This window comes from Zonotrichia leucophrys, chromosome 14, assembly GCF_028769735.1.
Source record: "Zonotrichia leucophrys gambelii isolate GWCS_2022_RI chromosome 14, RI_Zleu_2.0, whole genome shotgun sequence".
Taxonomy (NCBI): domain Eukaryota; kingdom Metazoa; phylum Chordata; class Aves; order Passeriformes; family Passerellidae; genus Zonotrichia; species Zonotrichia leucophrys.
This window is the reverse complement of record NC_088184.1, coordinates 15,099,415-15,113,784: the sequence shown is the minus strand read 5'-3', so window position 1 is coordinate 15,113,784 and position 14,370 is coordinate 15,099,415. Positions and strand designations below refer to the sequence as shown.

General features: G+C 63.8%; 2 protein-coding genes across 5 annotated transcripts; one reads left to right on the top strand and one right to left on the bottom strand.

The window, feature by feature from the left end:
* Positions 1 to 410: 410 nt before the first annotated feature.
* On the bottom strand, positions 411 to 10,192 carry LOC135454130 (testis-expressed protein 2-like). Of its 4 annotated transcripts, XM_064725975.1 has the most exons (14): positions 9,596 to 10,192; positions 9,161 to 9,214; positions 6,983 to 7,142; positions 4,808 to 5,682; positions 4,523 to 4,723; positions 4,087 to 4,384; positions 3,407 to 3,621; positions 3,109 to 3,261; positions 2,920 to 3,019; positions 2,629 to 2,761; positions 2,393 to 2,530; positions 1,944 to 2,156; positions 1,580 to 1,700; positions 411 to 949 (listed from the first exon to the last, which is right to left on the bottom strand). In XM_064725975.1, the coding sequence occupies exons 4-14, from the start codon at positions 5,669 to 5,671 to the stop codon at positions 824 to 826; spliced, it is 2,562 nt and encodes an 853-aa protein (XP_064582045.1). In that variant the 5' UTR covers positions 5,672 to 5,682; positions 6,983 to 7,142; positions 9,161 to 9,214; positions 9,596 to 10,192; the 3' UTR covers positions 411 to 823. The 4 variants fall into 4 exon arrangements, with proteins under 4 accessions (XP_064582045.1, XP_064582044.1, XP_064582043.1 ...); XM_064725974.1 differs by lacking the exon at positions 9,161 to 9,214 and having other exon boundaries at positions 4,808 to 5,713; XM_064725973.1 differs by lacking the exon at positions 9,161 to 9,214.
* A 134-nt stretch (positions 10,193 to 10,326) lies between these two features.
* Positions 10,327 to 12,882, top strand: MSRB1 (methionine sulfoxide reductase B1). The gene is made up of 4 exons (XM_064725873.1): positions 10,327 to 10,481; positions 10,929 to 11,071; positions 11,166 to 11,280; positions 11,790 to 12,882. Exons 1-4 carry the CDS (start codon positions 10,427 to 10,429, stop codon positions 11,813 to 11,815), a joined length of 339 nt encoding a protein of 112 aa, XP_064581943.1. The 5' UTR covers positions 10,327 to 10,426; the 3' UTR covers positions 11,816 to 12,882.
* The last annotated feature ends 1,488 nt before the right edge of the window (positions 12,883 to 14,370 follow it).

The window sequence follows — 14,370 nt, the reverse complement described above, 5'->3', positions numbered from 1 at the left end:
AGCAGCTGGGGATGGGAAAAGTGGCATTTGGGACTGGCCCACATGGATGGGGACTAACTGGGACAGCCAAGTGCCTGCTCTGCCCTCTGGATCCTCCCTTTTCTTTCCTCCCAGTGAATTTTTCCCTCTCACCCAAATCACCACGAAGTCTCCCCCCTCATCCAGCAGAGAGCAGAGCACATTCCAGCACTTCTGCCCCAGCTTCCACTGGGAATACTGGGCCAGCCCATGGCCTGGCTCTGCCCAGCTCCCTGCCTGTCTCCTCCCGCCTCTCCCACACACCTCCAGCACTGCTTTTGCCAAGCTGAAGGTGCAACCTGGGGGCTTCTCCCGCTCAAAGCCCCCTGATCGTGGCTGGGACCCTGGCAGAGGTGGGAATTGTGCACAACAAGAGGGCTGCCAGGCAGGGCTGGGCAGAGATGGATTTATTCACCTGGGAGCCTTTCCCACCCGTGCTGTCCTTGCAGCCCAGCTGCCTGTGGGGATGGGGCATGCCCCAGAGCTGGGAATTCTGGATCAGCAATGATCCCAACTCCTTCAGTGCCGTGATCCAGGTGTCCTGCACCCTCTTTGGAAGCAGACAGTGGGAAGCCCAGCCCTCCCCTGCCCCGAGCTGCCTGCTTGACCAGGAGTCCTGGAGCGTGGCTGTGGAATCCCTGGGTCTCCAGCAGCCTGGCTGTGCCCTGAACGTGTGCTTGCAGGATCTGAGGAGGCTCATCTGCACAAGCAGAGCGTGAGGATGAATCCAGGCACAGCCCCGGCTGTCCCATGTCCCAGTGAGGTCCCTGAGCTCTGGGCAGTGTCCCTGCCCCTGGGTTGTGCTTCAGAGCCTCCTGTCCCCCGTGGCTGGTGGATCCTGGGGCGGTCCCGGGCTGGGGGGCCAAGGATCCAGGCCAGAGCGCATGATGGGCATGATGAGATCGTCCATGTTTGGCATCACCAGGATTTTCTGCAAAGAGGAATTCAGAGTAACAAATCAGTGGGTTTGAGCAGCACGGGGACACTCCTGGAGGAGGCTTGGCAGGAGCCACGTGGGGATAAACTGGAGGTTCTGGGTTCCCACCCCACAGCAGCAGCCCCAGGAGGGTCCCAGCTCTGGATATCAGGGTGGGGACAAGCAGGGACAGTTTTTCTTTGCCCTGACCACCTCAATGGTTGCAGGGGTGGTCACAGCAGAGGAGAGGGACCAACCATCCAATGTGTGGCTTTTGGGGGACCCTAAATGTCTTTGGGGACATTTCTGCTCTTTGAGCAGAGGTGAGAGGCTGAACACAAACCCTTGGGAAGGCAAATCTCCCAAACATCCCCAAACCAGAATGGACAGCTGGATTCAACCCTTCTGGGGCTGAACCCTCCCTGCTTGGGGCAGGGCTGCAAATGATGGGAGGAAATCACTTTTCCTCAGCCCTTGAGCTCATTATTTGGGTTCTGTGTTGTCACTGCTCCAAGCTGGCCAGACCAGACCAGTGCGGGCTTTTTGCAGAAACAACTGGCCCCAACTGAGGCTGCCTCTCCCCGATGGCAGCAATGCTCAAGGCTCAGCAGGGCTTGCTGAGGCCCTGAGCAGCAGCCCAGGCACCTGGAACTCGTGCTTCAGCTTCTTCTCGATCCACTCAGTGACGTGCAGGAATGTCACCTCCCGCTCGCCCAGCTTGGGGCGCACCCTCAGCTCCAGCTGCGGGGGCACTCGGAAGCTGTACCTGTGAGGGGAGAGCAAACAGGCAGAAAGCATCACCTGCATCACAGGTGTGGCACAGCCACTGAGGGGGTTAGGGAGGAGGTGACAGCTCAGGGCGCCCAGATCTGTGCTGGCCTGGGTGCAGACTCAGAGGAATGAGCTCTGTGAGCTCCTTTGGGGAGCAGCTTTGGCTGTTGGTGCCCAAGATGAGCCCAAAGCCCTGGGGCTGGTAGCGGGATGTGATGTGGGGAAGGAGAGCTGGTACCAGACACGGTCGGTGGGTGGCGGGGGGATGTTCACAGCCAGGGTTCCTGCCAGCTCCTGCACCTCCACCGTCAGCAGCAGTGGCGTGTTGGACACCTCCTCCATCTTCTTCTTGATGAACTCGTTCTCCGTGGCCTTCTGGAAGTACTTGGACTTGGCAATCTTATCCACGAAGCGCAGGATCCTCCTGCTCGTGCTGTTCCCACTGACGTGCCTAAAGCAAGGGGGGTCCCAGCTCAGCCCTGCTGGGTTTGGGGATTCCCCAGCCCTCTGCCACAGCACAGAGAGGGACAGAGGACAGGGACAGAGTCCCCTTTGGAAGCTGCCACAATGTGCTGTGTGTGTCCTGCCATGGACACCATCCCCCTCCCTGTGCTGATGTGGCACTGTGCATCCCCATCCCCTCCCTGTGCCCCCCATGGCACAGACAGACCCCCAGCACCCCCGTACCCCTCAGTGCCGGGCGGGGGCAGCCGCTCCCCCGGGGCTCCCACGGGCTCCGCACCGGTGGCATCGTCCTCGTCGGAGGAGCCGGCGCTGGAGGACTCGGCGTCGCTGTCTGCCAGCAGGATCAGCCGTGGCCGGGCCCTGCCAGCCCAGGAGGTCACAGCCCGCTCGGGGACAGCGGCCTCGCCTCGCCGGGGCAGGAGGAGCAGGGTGAGCCCACCCACGGGCAGGTTCCTTACCCCTCTCTGCCTGCCTCTGCAGGGCTGCTCTCCTCTGCAGAGCTCTCCTTCCCCAGCTTGCTGAGGTTCATCTTTGTCTCCAGTGTCATCTGCAAGGAGCCGCTGTAGGTGACCTCCAAGTCCACCCAGAGCCCTGCCAGGGAGAGGGACAGGGTGAGATCAGGTCAGCACCACAGGGGTCAGCTGCTTGGCCACTGCCAAGCCCTCCCAGCTCTGGGGACTGGGCTGGCAGCTCTGCAAAGCCAACCTGGAGGCAGCATTGGGGTCCCTGTGCCTCTGTGGGGCTCTTACCTCGCTCATTGATGGTGGGGCTGGAGGCACTGAGCACTGAGGGGATGGATGTGCCCATGTCCAGCTCTGTCAGCGTCAGCTCGTTCATGAAATACGGGAGCTGATGGAGGGAATCCCCCATGGGGACAGTCACCACTCACTGTGGGGCCTTGGGAGTAGGGCTCCCTGAGCGATGCTCCCGCCTCTCACCTTGATCTTGCTCAGCTTCTTCTGGATCTTGTTGGACACCTGCTCTGCCCAGTACTGCTCCCTCAGGAAGTCCCAGAAGATGCGTCCCACCAGCGCGTTCATCCAGGCCATGCTGGCCGTGTCCTCCTGGGAGGGGACAGCAGCCACCAGCCCCTGCAGTGAGGTGGCTCTGTGAGCAGTGGGACCTGCTGTCTGTGCTCCCTGCCCCAGGGCATGGCTGCTCAAGCAAACCACACACTGGAAGCGTGGCTCCATCAGCCTCCAGCCCCGCTCTCAGTGCTGGGTTTGTCCCTCTCACCTTTGTGGGCGTGGAGCTGCCCAGAGCTCCATGAGAGGGGCTCCTCTCTGGGCTGGCTGCCCCCTGTGCTGGCACAAATCGGGCCATGTAGGTGCTGTAGTCCAGGTAAATCTCCTCAGTGCTCCCTGACATGTCCCTGGAGGGATCCGTGGATGGGATGTCCTCGGTGCTGCCCCCGCTGCTGCTGCCGCTGCTCTGAGGAGCCCATCCTGTGCCTGGGGATGAGGAATCACAGAATCACTGAGCTTGGAAAACCTCCCTAATGTCAGCAATCCACTCAGGCCAGCACCAACCCGTGTCGCCAAGTGCCACATCCATGTGGCTTTAACCCCCTCCAGGGATGGGCACTCCACCCCTGCTCCAGGCCTGGACAGCCCTTTCAGTAAAAGAATTGTTCCTAATATCCAATATTCATTAATATCCAATATTCAGTAATATCCAGTATTCCTAATATCCAATTTTCACTAATATCCAATATTCACTAATACCCAGTCTGTTCGGTCAGGATGGCATCAGGGGTGACATGATGCCTGTCCATGACACCAGTGACATGCCACCCACCCTGTGCTGACCATCTGAACTCTCTTGGCTACACTTTGGGCTCCTCCCCGTCCCTCCACACTCCCTGCTGCCCACCAAGGCACTGTGCTCCTGGCTCAGCCCCGGTGGCTGCCCCTCACCTGCCCTGGTGTCACCGTGGCCGCTGGCTGTCCCACGGGAGGCTTGCACGAGGTGCTGGTACCACTCCTCCTTCTCCCGCCCCGTCCTCCCAAACAGGTACAGGCACCTGTCCCTGCTGTCCCCCGGGCTGTCCTGCCCGGCCAGCGGGGCCTTCCTGCTGCCCTCGTCCCCCTGCGGCTCCGTGTCCCGCTGCTCCTCGCTGCCCTCTGCCTCGGCCGCCTCGGGCAGCAGCACGCAGATGGGATATTTCTTGTTCCACGTCCGCTTTCGGGCCAGGCTGGGGGGGCACAGGAACACCTGCGGCACCGAGAGCGGGGTGAGGCCAAACCAGGTTGGAGGGGCACAGGGAGACGTGCAGCACCGAGAGCAGAATGTGCCCGGGCCAGGCTGGGGGGTCCCCGTGGGAAGGAGGCTCCTGGGGACCGCCGGGCTCACCTTGGCGTCTGTCAGGTCGTAGCAGCGGTGGCTGACGAACACGGCGTCCAGGATCTCCTCCTCGAAGGTGGCTCTGCGCGGGATGTTGCTCTTGGGGTAGGACAGCTTGAGGGTGGCCCCGTCCAGCACGGCGAGCACCGAGTGCGTGAGGGACGGGTGGAAGAGCTCGGGGTCGTACGCGTGCAGCTGGTTCATCCAGCCCTGCAGAACGGGGAGAGGGAGCCGGCTGTTCCCCTCTTCACCACGGACACCCCCAGCCCCTCATCCCGGAGCACCCGCTCCTACCTGCAGGTGCGGCGCTTCCCGCGGCTCCCCGGGCAGCAGCTTGGGGCGCAGGCGGCCCCAGGGTCCCCGAGCGGCCGGCGGAGCCCTGGGCACGAGGAGGAGGATGGCGAGGAAGCCCAGCAGCAGCCCGCAGAGCAGCCCCAGGCCGAGCCCGGCGGCGTAGGGCGGCAGCGGCAGCACCAGGTAGCCGTAGGCCAGCAGGGCGATGCCGCCGAGGGCCCTGCCCGGCACGGAGCCTCCAGGCCGCGCCGCCGCCGGGGTCTCCTCGGCCGCTGGGACCGGCGGAGGCTCCGTGTCCCTCTGTGCCACCTCCACCACCTGGATCACGTCCCCGTAGGAGCAGATCTCGTAGCGGCAGTTCTGCGTGGGCTCCCAGGGCGTCCAGTCCCGCAGGCGGCGGCCCCCGGCCCCGCGGCCGCCCCCGGGGCTGCCCCCCGGCTCCCTGGGCCCGCTCTCCTCGGCCATCAGGCGGCTCAGGCGGCTCAGGGGCTCCTGCACGGCCTCCGACAGCCGCCGCCTCGTGTCCTCCAGCCTGGCGTCGCGCAGCCGGAGCAGCGCGGCTCGGCTCTCCGACGGTGACACGCTGGGCGACGGCGGAGCCGTGCGAGACCGGGCCGGGCTCAGCCGGGGCTGGGGGGCCCGCGGGAGCTCGGCCAGGAGCATCCCCCCGGGCTGGGGCGAGGGGGGACGCTTCGTGTCCCCGTCTGCCGAGGGAAGGAGCCCGCAGCCATCCCGGCCGCCCCCGTCCTCCCGGGCGTGCGGCGTCGGTGCCTCCAAGTCCCCGCGCCGAGGGGAGCCCGGGCTCGGTGCCAGGGCTGGAGAGGCGTCCGCTGCCACCGCAGCCGGGTCTGCCATGGCTCGCATCGCCGGCGGCACTGCCGAGGGGCAGGGGAGCGGCTGTCAGAGCTGGAAGGGCTCCGCGTCACCTCCGTGTCACCGCGGGGCACAGAACATCCATCCCTGCTCTGCTCCTGCATCCCCCGGACCCTCACACCGAGCTGGGCCCTGCCAGGCTGTTCCCTCAATATCTGCATGTGAGAACCCGCTCGTCCGAGGAGGATAAACCCAGCCAGGCAATCATCCATGGGGCTGAGAGAGCCCAGAGCTGCCAGCCAGGGCTGCAGCCAAACAAGGGGATTTTCCACACCAGGACATTCCCCTGCTCCAGCGCCAGCCCAGGGCTGCCAGGCCAGCGGGCAGGACTCCCTGACTCCTCTGAACGTTCATGGTTTGGCCCCAGCTTCGAGCACTGCATGGATCCAAACTGGAGCCGGCCCAAGCTGCGGCCCCAGTGCCCAGTCAGCAATCTCTGCCTTCACTGGGGATGCAGAGGACAAAAGTTCTTCTAACACCAAGTTTCCATTGTCCTGAGGGGGCCCATGGCCTCAGGGAAGGGCTGTCCTGTCCCCACCACCCCTCACTGCCGCTCTCCATGGGCTGGCCTGCCCTGAGCCGTGTCCCCGCCGTGGTTTTGGGAGGGAGAAGGGATCTGCAGGGCACCGCGGTGCTGAGTCAGCCCCCAGCGGGTCCCTGGAGTGCTCAGCCCCTCCCTGTCCCCCTCCCCTCACAGCAGCCCTGCAGCGGCAGCAGGAATGCATCCCAGGGACCCTGGGGCTGCCTCATCCTCCCAGCGCACCGCCCTGGATCTTCAGAGCTCCTCGGTGCCAGGAATTAATCACAGCCTGTGCCGCAGCTGCCTCCAGCCCCCTTTATATAATCTCAGCTCTTGCTTTGCTTCTCCTTTGCAGGAGCCACTTGTTAACCTCGGATCATCCACGGGTGATGGTCCCAGCCCCCGGCAGAGCCTGGCTGGTGCTGGTGGCACTGCTGGCACCATTGGCAAGGCACCAAAACAGCCAAAGGAGGGGTGAGCAGGGCAATGAGCAGTGGGGCTGGGCCTGAGAGGGGCCCTGCTCTAGGGAAGGTGCCCCTGTCCATGGCAGGGGGGGTCTTTAAGGTCCCTTCCCTTTAAGGTCCTTTCCAGCCCAAAGCATTCCGTGTGTGGTTCCAAGGGATCCCTCCCCTGACCCTGCAGGGCCCTGTCCCCCTCCCACCCAGCACTGCAGCCCCTGCCCCTCACCATGCAGGGGTCCCATGGCCCCATCACAGCCACTCCCAGCATCCCCAGTATCCCCAGTATGCCCAGTGCTGCCCACTACCCCTGGCTGCTCCTACCAGAACGCCCCTGGGCTGGTCCCTGGAGGGTCCTGGCTGGTCCCTGCTCCGTGTCCCTGCCAGGTCAGGGGACAGTGTCTCCCTGTGCTGGCCTCGGTGCTCCTTGTGCTCACTCCACCGTGCCCAGCTCTCCGTTCCCACCACTCGTGGGTTTTCAAAGCTAAAAAAAAAAAAAAAAAAAAAAAAGAAGTCTGTTTCCTGAGAGACCATTAGCACGGTGGAAGACAGAGATAATAATAGCCTGGGTTTGTATGGGAGTTCTCCTCTGGCAGGGATGGTGAGTACAGGGGCGGCTATGCTGCTGCTGCTGCAGCCACCTCTGGGGAGGGTGGGCAGCAGGACAGACCCTGCTGGGTGTCCTGGTGCACCAGCAGCACCCCAGGGGCAGGTGCAGCCCTGGGGGAGGCTCTGCTGCTGCCTCAGGCTCCAGAGAGCCAGCACTGAGTGTGGGGGTGCCCCAGCACTGAGTGTGGGGGTGCCCAGGCTGCGGCCCTGCAGGATCAGGGGGATCTTTGTGCTCTCTGCAGGATAAATCTGACATGAAAGTCCTTGCAGGGGTTGTCATGGGGGCAGCTGGGTGGGCTCATGGGGTCACTGGGCAGTGGGGTGATGGTGGTGCCAGCAAAGAGCTCTCAGGGGTGATCCCAGCCCTTCCAGGACATCCCTGAGAAGGACTGGGGCTGAGGGGGATGGCTGCTGAGTGGGACACACAGCCCAGGACAGTCACACCTGTGCAGGGCAGGGACACAAGACCCCCAATGACAGTGTCCCCCCTCGCTGTGTGAGGACACACCAAAGCCATGACCATCAGTGAGCCTCTCCCTGCATTCCAGCCCCAAAATTCCACTCCTTGCTCCTAGCTTTGGCTCAAATTCAGGGCCTGACACGACCTGACAGAGACAAGCTGTGACCCAGTGTGTCCCCCTGGAACATTCCCTGACATGGCCAGGGCAGCAGAGGTGGCCTGGCACAGCCTGGCAGGGTGGCAGCTCCGGGTGGGCACCGCCTGCCTGGTGTTTGCTCTGCTTGTAGGATCAGGGAGTTAATTGAAATATCAACTTCATTAACTTCCCTCGGTCCTCTGTGGTTAATTAGGGTGGCAGTGGCACCACAGCAGCGCTTTCCTCACACAGCCAAAGGAGCTGGAAATCCCTCTCTAATTATCTGCACAAAGCACAGTGACAGAGCCGGCTGTCCCTGCATTATCCCGGGATCAGGAGCACTGGGGTGGCTCTGAGGGAATTCTGCAAGCTCAGATGTAACTGTGGCCAGCGGGCTGGGCAGGGTGGGATCCCAGCTCCATCCCCTGCCCCCAGCTCCACATCACATCGCTGCTTCTCAGGGGTTTTACTGGTGGATACCAGGGTGGGTTTTGTGCTGCTTTGGAATGCCTGAGACCCTGCCAGCCCCAGGAGCCACTCCCAAAGCCTCTCCAGCACCCTGTGCATCCCAGGGCTGGAGCTGAGCCCTGCCTGTCTCTGGGCTTTGCCTCACTCCCGTGTCTCAGCCATTCCCAATTTCCACTCGTCTTCCTGAGCTGCGTGGGCCCCTGCAGCTCACAGGGGCTCTGAGCCATGGGGCAGGATCCAGCCACTCCCCACATCCATCCCGTTCCCTCCGGCACAGCCTCGCCGCAGGAATTGCAGGGAGCAGCAGTTACCCGATGGATGATGCTGCCGGGAGCTCCTGGCAGCTGCAGCTCCTTCCAGCGCCTGCAGATCCACAGCGCTGGGCTGTGCGGGGCCCTATTTGGAGTCTATTTGGAGCTTTCCCTGACATCCCGCTCCTCTGATCTCGGTGGATCTTACGGGAGGCGCTTTCAAAGCAGCGCATCCCCCTCCTCCATCCCTCCGTGCGGTGCCGGTGATGCTGCGCGTCCCCGCTCCCGTTCCCCGCCGTGCGGAGCCCCTTCCATCCCCCCGCCCGGGCTCCTGCCCCGAGCCATCAATCCCGGGGCTGCGGCGGGAGCTCAGCCCGCCCGGGATGAACGAAGCCTGACCTAATTCCGACAGGGCAGCGGCCCCACGCCGGGGTCTCGCAACGCCCGGCTGCACTTGGGAGCGGGGATCCATCCCCGCAGGGAACCAGAGCCGCGTTTTGGCCAAAAAGCACCAAAATTTCTTCCTCTTACACCAAGGAAGGCGCCGCTTCCAGCAGAGCCCAAGCCCGGGGACTCACCCCGGTGAGATGTTTTGTATGAAGTCCCCGAGCAGGGATTTGCGCTGCTGATCTCTGCAAGGAGAAGGAAGCCGCAGCAGCTCAGCCCCTTTGGAACCTGCCCAGGTTCACCTTCAGAGCCCTCACCTTGCCACACGCCGGGCTGTCACCTCCTCCTCCTGCGGGGATCCCCGCGCCCACCACGGGCCCGGTCAGAGCCCGCATCCCCCGGTCGGACCCCGCATCCCCCGGGGGCCACGCTCTGCGCTCCCGGGACAGGGTGGTCCCTGCTGTGCCCGCTGCCATCCCGGGACAGGGCGGTCCCTGCTGTGCCCGCACCATCCCCAGAGCCCAGGAGCGCCTGAGGGACCCCCGGTCCGCACCGCCCCCAACCCTGCGGGGGAAACCGGGGCTGCCCGGCCCCGCCGCCCGCCCCGGGCCCCGCAGCGCCGGTACCTGCGGCAGGCGGGGGCCCGGGGAGCCGGGAAGGGCCGGTCGGTGCCGGTGCAGGAGAAGGACGAGCAATGCCGGGGAATCGGAGTGGTCCCAGTGCCGGGGGAGGATAACGGGGTGTAGTCCCGGTGGCGGGGACACCGGACCTTGTGCCGGGGAAGAAGAGCCGGTACCGGTGTCAGTGGCGGTGCCGGTGTCAGTGAGGCCGGTCGGTCCTGGTGCCGGGATCCAAGCACTGATGCCGGTGCTGGGATAGCAGGGCCGGAGCGCTGCCGGTACCGGTGCCGGTACCGCCGTTGAAGAGCCGGTACCGGCGGCTCCGTCGCGGTCGCGCTGCCCGTTACAGACGCCCAGAGCCGGGCTGGCGCCCGCCCCGCTGCCACCGGCGGTGCCGGACGGAGCATCCGCAGCCCCGAGCGGGCTCCGCGCTCCGCCCCGCGCCCCCCCGCGCCCCCGCCGGGGCTGCCCCCGCTCCGCCGCCGCCACCGGGAGCCCGCGCGGGGGCTGGGCCGGGCCGGGGCTCCCGGGGATCAACGGGGGATTCGGAGCGGGGTCCCCCCGGTACCGGGACCGCCCCGGGACCGCCGGGCCCGCAGCGCCCTCTGCGGGCGGCGGGGCGGGGCCGCAGGGGCGGGACCGGGGAGGGACCGGTGGATGGGAGGGACACGGGGGTGGCACCGAGAGGGGCGGGACAGGGGGTGGCACGAGGAGGGGAGGGACACGGGGGTGGTTCGGGGGGGGCGCGGCGGGGGCGCGGCCGGGCCGGCGGAACGGAACAGAACGGAACGGAACGGAACGGAACGGAACGGAACGGAACGGGCAGCGGGCGCAGCCATGTCCTTCTGCTCCTTCCTGGGGGGAGAGGTGTTCAAGAACCACTTCCAGCCTGGTGAGGGGGCTCCCCGCGGGCTCCGGGGGTGCGGCCGGGGGGTCTCAGCGGGGCGGGCAGGGGGGGTCACCCCGCAAGGCGGAACCCCCCGGGTGAGCGGTTTGAGGAGGGTTTGGGGGGTTTCCTTCTGCGGAGCATCCGGGCGGGGGTCCCCCCTCTGCGGTCCTGGTTGGGGTGGGGGAATCCTCCTCGATGGGGGAGGGGGGTCCCGATAGGGGCTCGGGGGTTCCGTCCCTGGTGGGGATCCTGCCCTGGGGGAACCTCAATGGGGAGTGGGGATCCTGCCCCTCCACACCCTGCCTGGCCCTGGGGATGCCCTGGGGGTGTCCTGGGGGATCCCTGGGGGTGTCCCGGGGTCCGGCAGCCGCAGCCCGGACATGAGCGCTGCGTGTCCCGTGTCCCCGCTCTGACCTGACCCCGCGCTGTCCCTGCCGTGCCCTCTCGCAGGTATTTACGTGTGTGCCAAGTGTGGCCATGAGCTGTTCTCCAGCCGTGCCAAGTACGAGCACTCGTCGCCGTGGCCGGCGTTCACCGAGACCCTGCGGGAGGACAGCGTGGCCAAGCGCCAGGAGCGCCCGGGGGCGTTGAAGGTGCGGACCCCGAACCCTCGGGTGTGACCAAAACACCCCCGGGCTGGCTCTCGGTGAGCCCCGGACTGCTGCCAACCCCTCCTTTGCTCCCCAGGTGACCTGCGGCAAGTGTGGCAACGGGCTGGGCCACGAGTTCCTCAACGATGGCCCCAAGAGGGGCCAGTCCCGCTTCTGAATATTCAGCAGCTCGCTGAAGTTCATCCCCAAAGGTACCAGCGCGGCTTTGGCCCCTGCCCTGCCCAGGGAGTTGTTTCTGGCACGCTGAGAGTGCTGCACTGCTTGCAGCAGGGTGGCTCTGGCTGTGCTGATAAGGGCAGGGAGCTGCTTCTGGGATAAATCCGGTTCATTGTGCTCAGCTTGAGGCTCCTCAGCTCAGCTGGAGCTCCTGGTTGTCACCAGCACTCAGCAACTCTGTGGCTTTGAGGGTGGCTGAGTTTTGGGGGTTTCTCTGAGGGTGCAAAAGGGCAGGGACCCTCTGTGGTGGCACTGAGGGGCTGGGAGGTTTGCTGGGCATTCCCTGGGGAAGTTTTCAAAGGAAAAATTGTTGAGGAAAGGCCTCAGGAAGCCAAATTCCAGTTAGCAGCATAGCCATGGGCTGTTGTCCTGCTGGTCAGGCTGTGACGGTGGTGATATCGTGTAACAAAACCCCCAGATAAAAAGGGGCTGCTGGTTCTGGAGGGAGAAACACGAGCCCTCATTGCTCCTCCCCTGTTTTTAGGTAAAGCTGACCTGAAGGAGAAGTAAGTGAGCTGCTGCACCTGCCACTGCCCTGGGCTAATCCTGCCTCCACTCCTGGGATGCACTGACCTGCCAAAGGGACCCACAGCAGGAGCAACCCCAAGGAAGCTCCTGGTCCAAGTTTTCCCCTGATTGTGTGGTCACGGTTTCCCCTTGATTTCCCTGTCAAGGTTTTATTCTTTGATTTCCCTGTCAGTTTTCCCTGTTGCAGTTCCCCTCGATTTCTCTGTCACGGTTCTTTCCTCATTTCCCTGTCCTGGCTCTCTCCTGGTTTCCCTCTCACAGTCCCCCCTGGTTTCCCTGGCTCAGTTCCCCCTGGGGCTGTTCCAGCTCCACCCAGGAGCTCTGTGCCCGTGCTGAGCCCTGGATCTTTGCTGTGACAGTGTCCAGAGGCAGGCAGGCTGTGCTGGCGCTCCCAGGCACTCAGGCAGGATTAGCTGGGCTCAGGCTCGGGGTTAATCCCTGGAGCTATTCTGGGATCATGCTATGAAGTGCCCCATATAAACCCTGCCAGGGTGCTGGGGCAGGGATGTCTGATGGTCCCACTGGCAGCATCCAGGGGTTTCCCCCCTGCCCACCCTGCAGGGACGGTTCCACAGCGCTGTCCTCGGCCCTGGCCTGGCCTTACCCCTGACTCAGCACTGTGCAATCCATCCCAGGGGCACTCAGGGTCCTGCTGGCCCTGCCCTGTGGGAGGGAGCTGGAATTGGGCCCAGGGGCTGCCCTTGGCACTGCTCAGGCTCTGGGCGTTGTGGCTGTGCTGTCTCGGTGCTCCCAAGGGCTGCCACACTCATTCTCCTCAATCCAGTGCCTCATTCCTGCCTGTCCCAGGAGCCAGATCCTCCTCTGGAATGGATACACCAGGATTTTAATGAGGCAAGGGGCTGCTGCTGACCCCTGGGGTTTAGGGGGCTGCACCCACACTTGGGGACACCTTGGGGCCTTTTCTCTCCTCGTGTTTTCCCTCAGTCCCACAGATCTGAGGGCACCAGGGGAGGTTTGCCACCCCGGCTCATTCCCTGGAGCTCACTGCTGGACCTGTCCATGCTGAAATAAAGCACTGATTCACTGTGTTGGAGTGTTGAACACGCTGGGAATGGCATCCCAGAGCCCTGGGTTCCTCCTCTGCTCCTGGCTGAGGGCTGGGGGGCCTGGGGGAGTGGGAGGTTTGTGCTTTTACCTGGAATCTGTTCCCATCTCCCCAGGTTTGCCATTGCAGAGAGGGTTGGGGCATTCCCAGAGCCAAAGCTGCACTGGGAAGGTTTCATTTTCACTCCTCTTAGCGCTTTTCCCCAGATGAAGCCAGTTTCAGCTTGTTCCAAGGGTGTTCTTGGTACGTTCTGGGCACAGGGAGCTGAGTTTCTCACCAGAACTTCCCTGCACAAACTCTGCAGGTCTGGAAGCCACGACCCTCGGTGTCACAGGGGATCTTCACCCCTTGGAGCTGGGTCCTGGATCCCTGGAGGTTTGAGCTGGGCTTTGCTGGGCTCCAGTTCCCTGCTCCAAGGGGTGAAGTCCCCTCTGGAGCTCAGGAGCCAGTGCCTGCCCCCATTGCCCTCAGCTCGGGGCAGCCTCCAGCTCTAATTATTCACCAGCTTCCAGTCTGAAGGTCCAAAGTGCCTTTTCACTGAGTAATCCTTGGGGTTTAGGGCATTAAGGGGGAATTCTTCCCTGGCAGGGTGGGCAGGCCCTGGCACAGGTGCCCAGAGCAGCTGTGGCTGTCCCTGGATCCCTGGCAGTGCCCAGGCCAGGCTGGGCAGGGCTGGGAGCACTGGGACAGTGAAGGTGTCCCTGCCATGGCAGGGGTGGCACTGGGTGGGATTTAAGGTCCCTTGCACCCCAAACCCTTCCAGGATTCTCCAGGTCAGGTAGCATCCATGGGGGCCCTGGAAGGTGGCAGGAAGGGATTTTTGGGTGTTGCAATGGGAGCAAACCTTGGGAATGCCAGGCATGAGGGGATGGCAGAGCTCCCTCCTCATCGTGAGCAGCTGTGCCAGGGATCCAGCTGGGATTGTTCCATCCCATCCCTTTCCTGTAGCCCGTGCCAGGGGGATTTAGCCAGGATTGCTCCATCCCTGCCCTGCCCGCAGCAGATCCAGCCCAGATTCCAAATTGCTGCCTTGCAGTTTGTGGATGCGGGCACGGGAGGGTGCCAGTGCCTTTCCCAACCCTTGCAGCAGGGAAGGGAAGGAGGAGGATGCTCCTGTGGGATCCCTGCATCCAGCCCTGCAGCCACAAGGAAATGTCCCCGGAGCCAACACCCCCTCGGGGATGGTTTAAATACGAGTGGGGTGTTTTCATGGAAATCTGGCTGGAGATGGGATTTTAGCAGGAATGTTGAAGTCCTGAGGGTGGAGAGCTCCAGGCTGTGCCTGGTGCTGAGGATTTAGGATGCAATCCTGCAGGAGGGATCCCATCCATCCCATTATCCCATCCCATTCCACCCCATCCCATTATCCCATCCCATTATCCCATCCCACCCCATCCCATTATCCCATCCCATTATCCCATCCCATCCCATCCCATTATCCCATCTCCCCGAGCACCCTCAGCCCTGGGCA

What these genes read in the sequence shown, in the direction of transcription:
- LOC135454130 (XM_064725975.1), bottom strand. Translation starts at nt 5,671, where the DNA reads ATGCGAGCCATGGCAGACCCGGCTGCGGTGGCAGCGGACGCCTCTCCA. An exon ending in ACGACCTGACAGACGCCAAG is followed by an intron (nt 4,385 to 4,522) that starts GTGAGCCCGGCG and finishes TCGGTGCCGCAG; the next exon opens with GTGTTCCTGTGCCCCCCCAG. An exon ending in CCCCCGCCCGGCACTGAGGG is followed by an intron (nt 2,157 to 2,392) that starts GTACGGGGGTGC and finishes CCCTTGCTTTAG; the next exon opens with GCACGTCAGTGGGAACAGCA.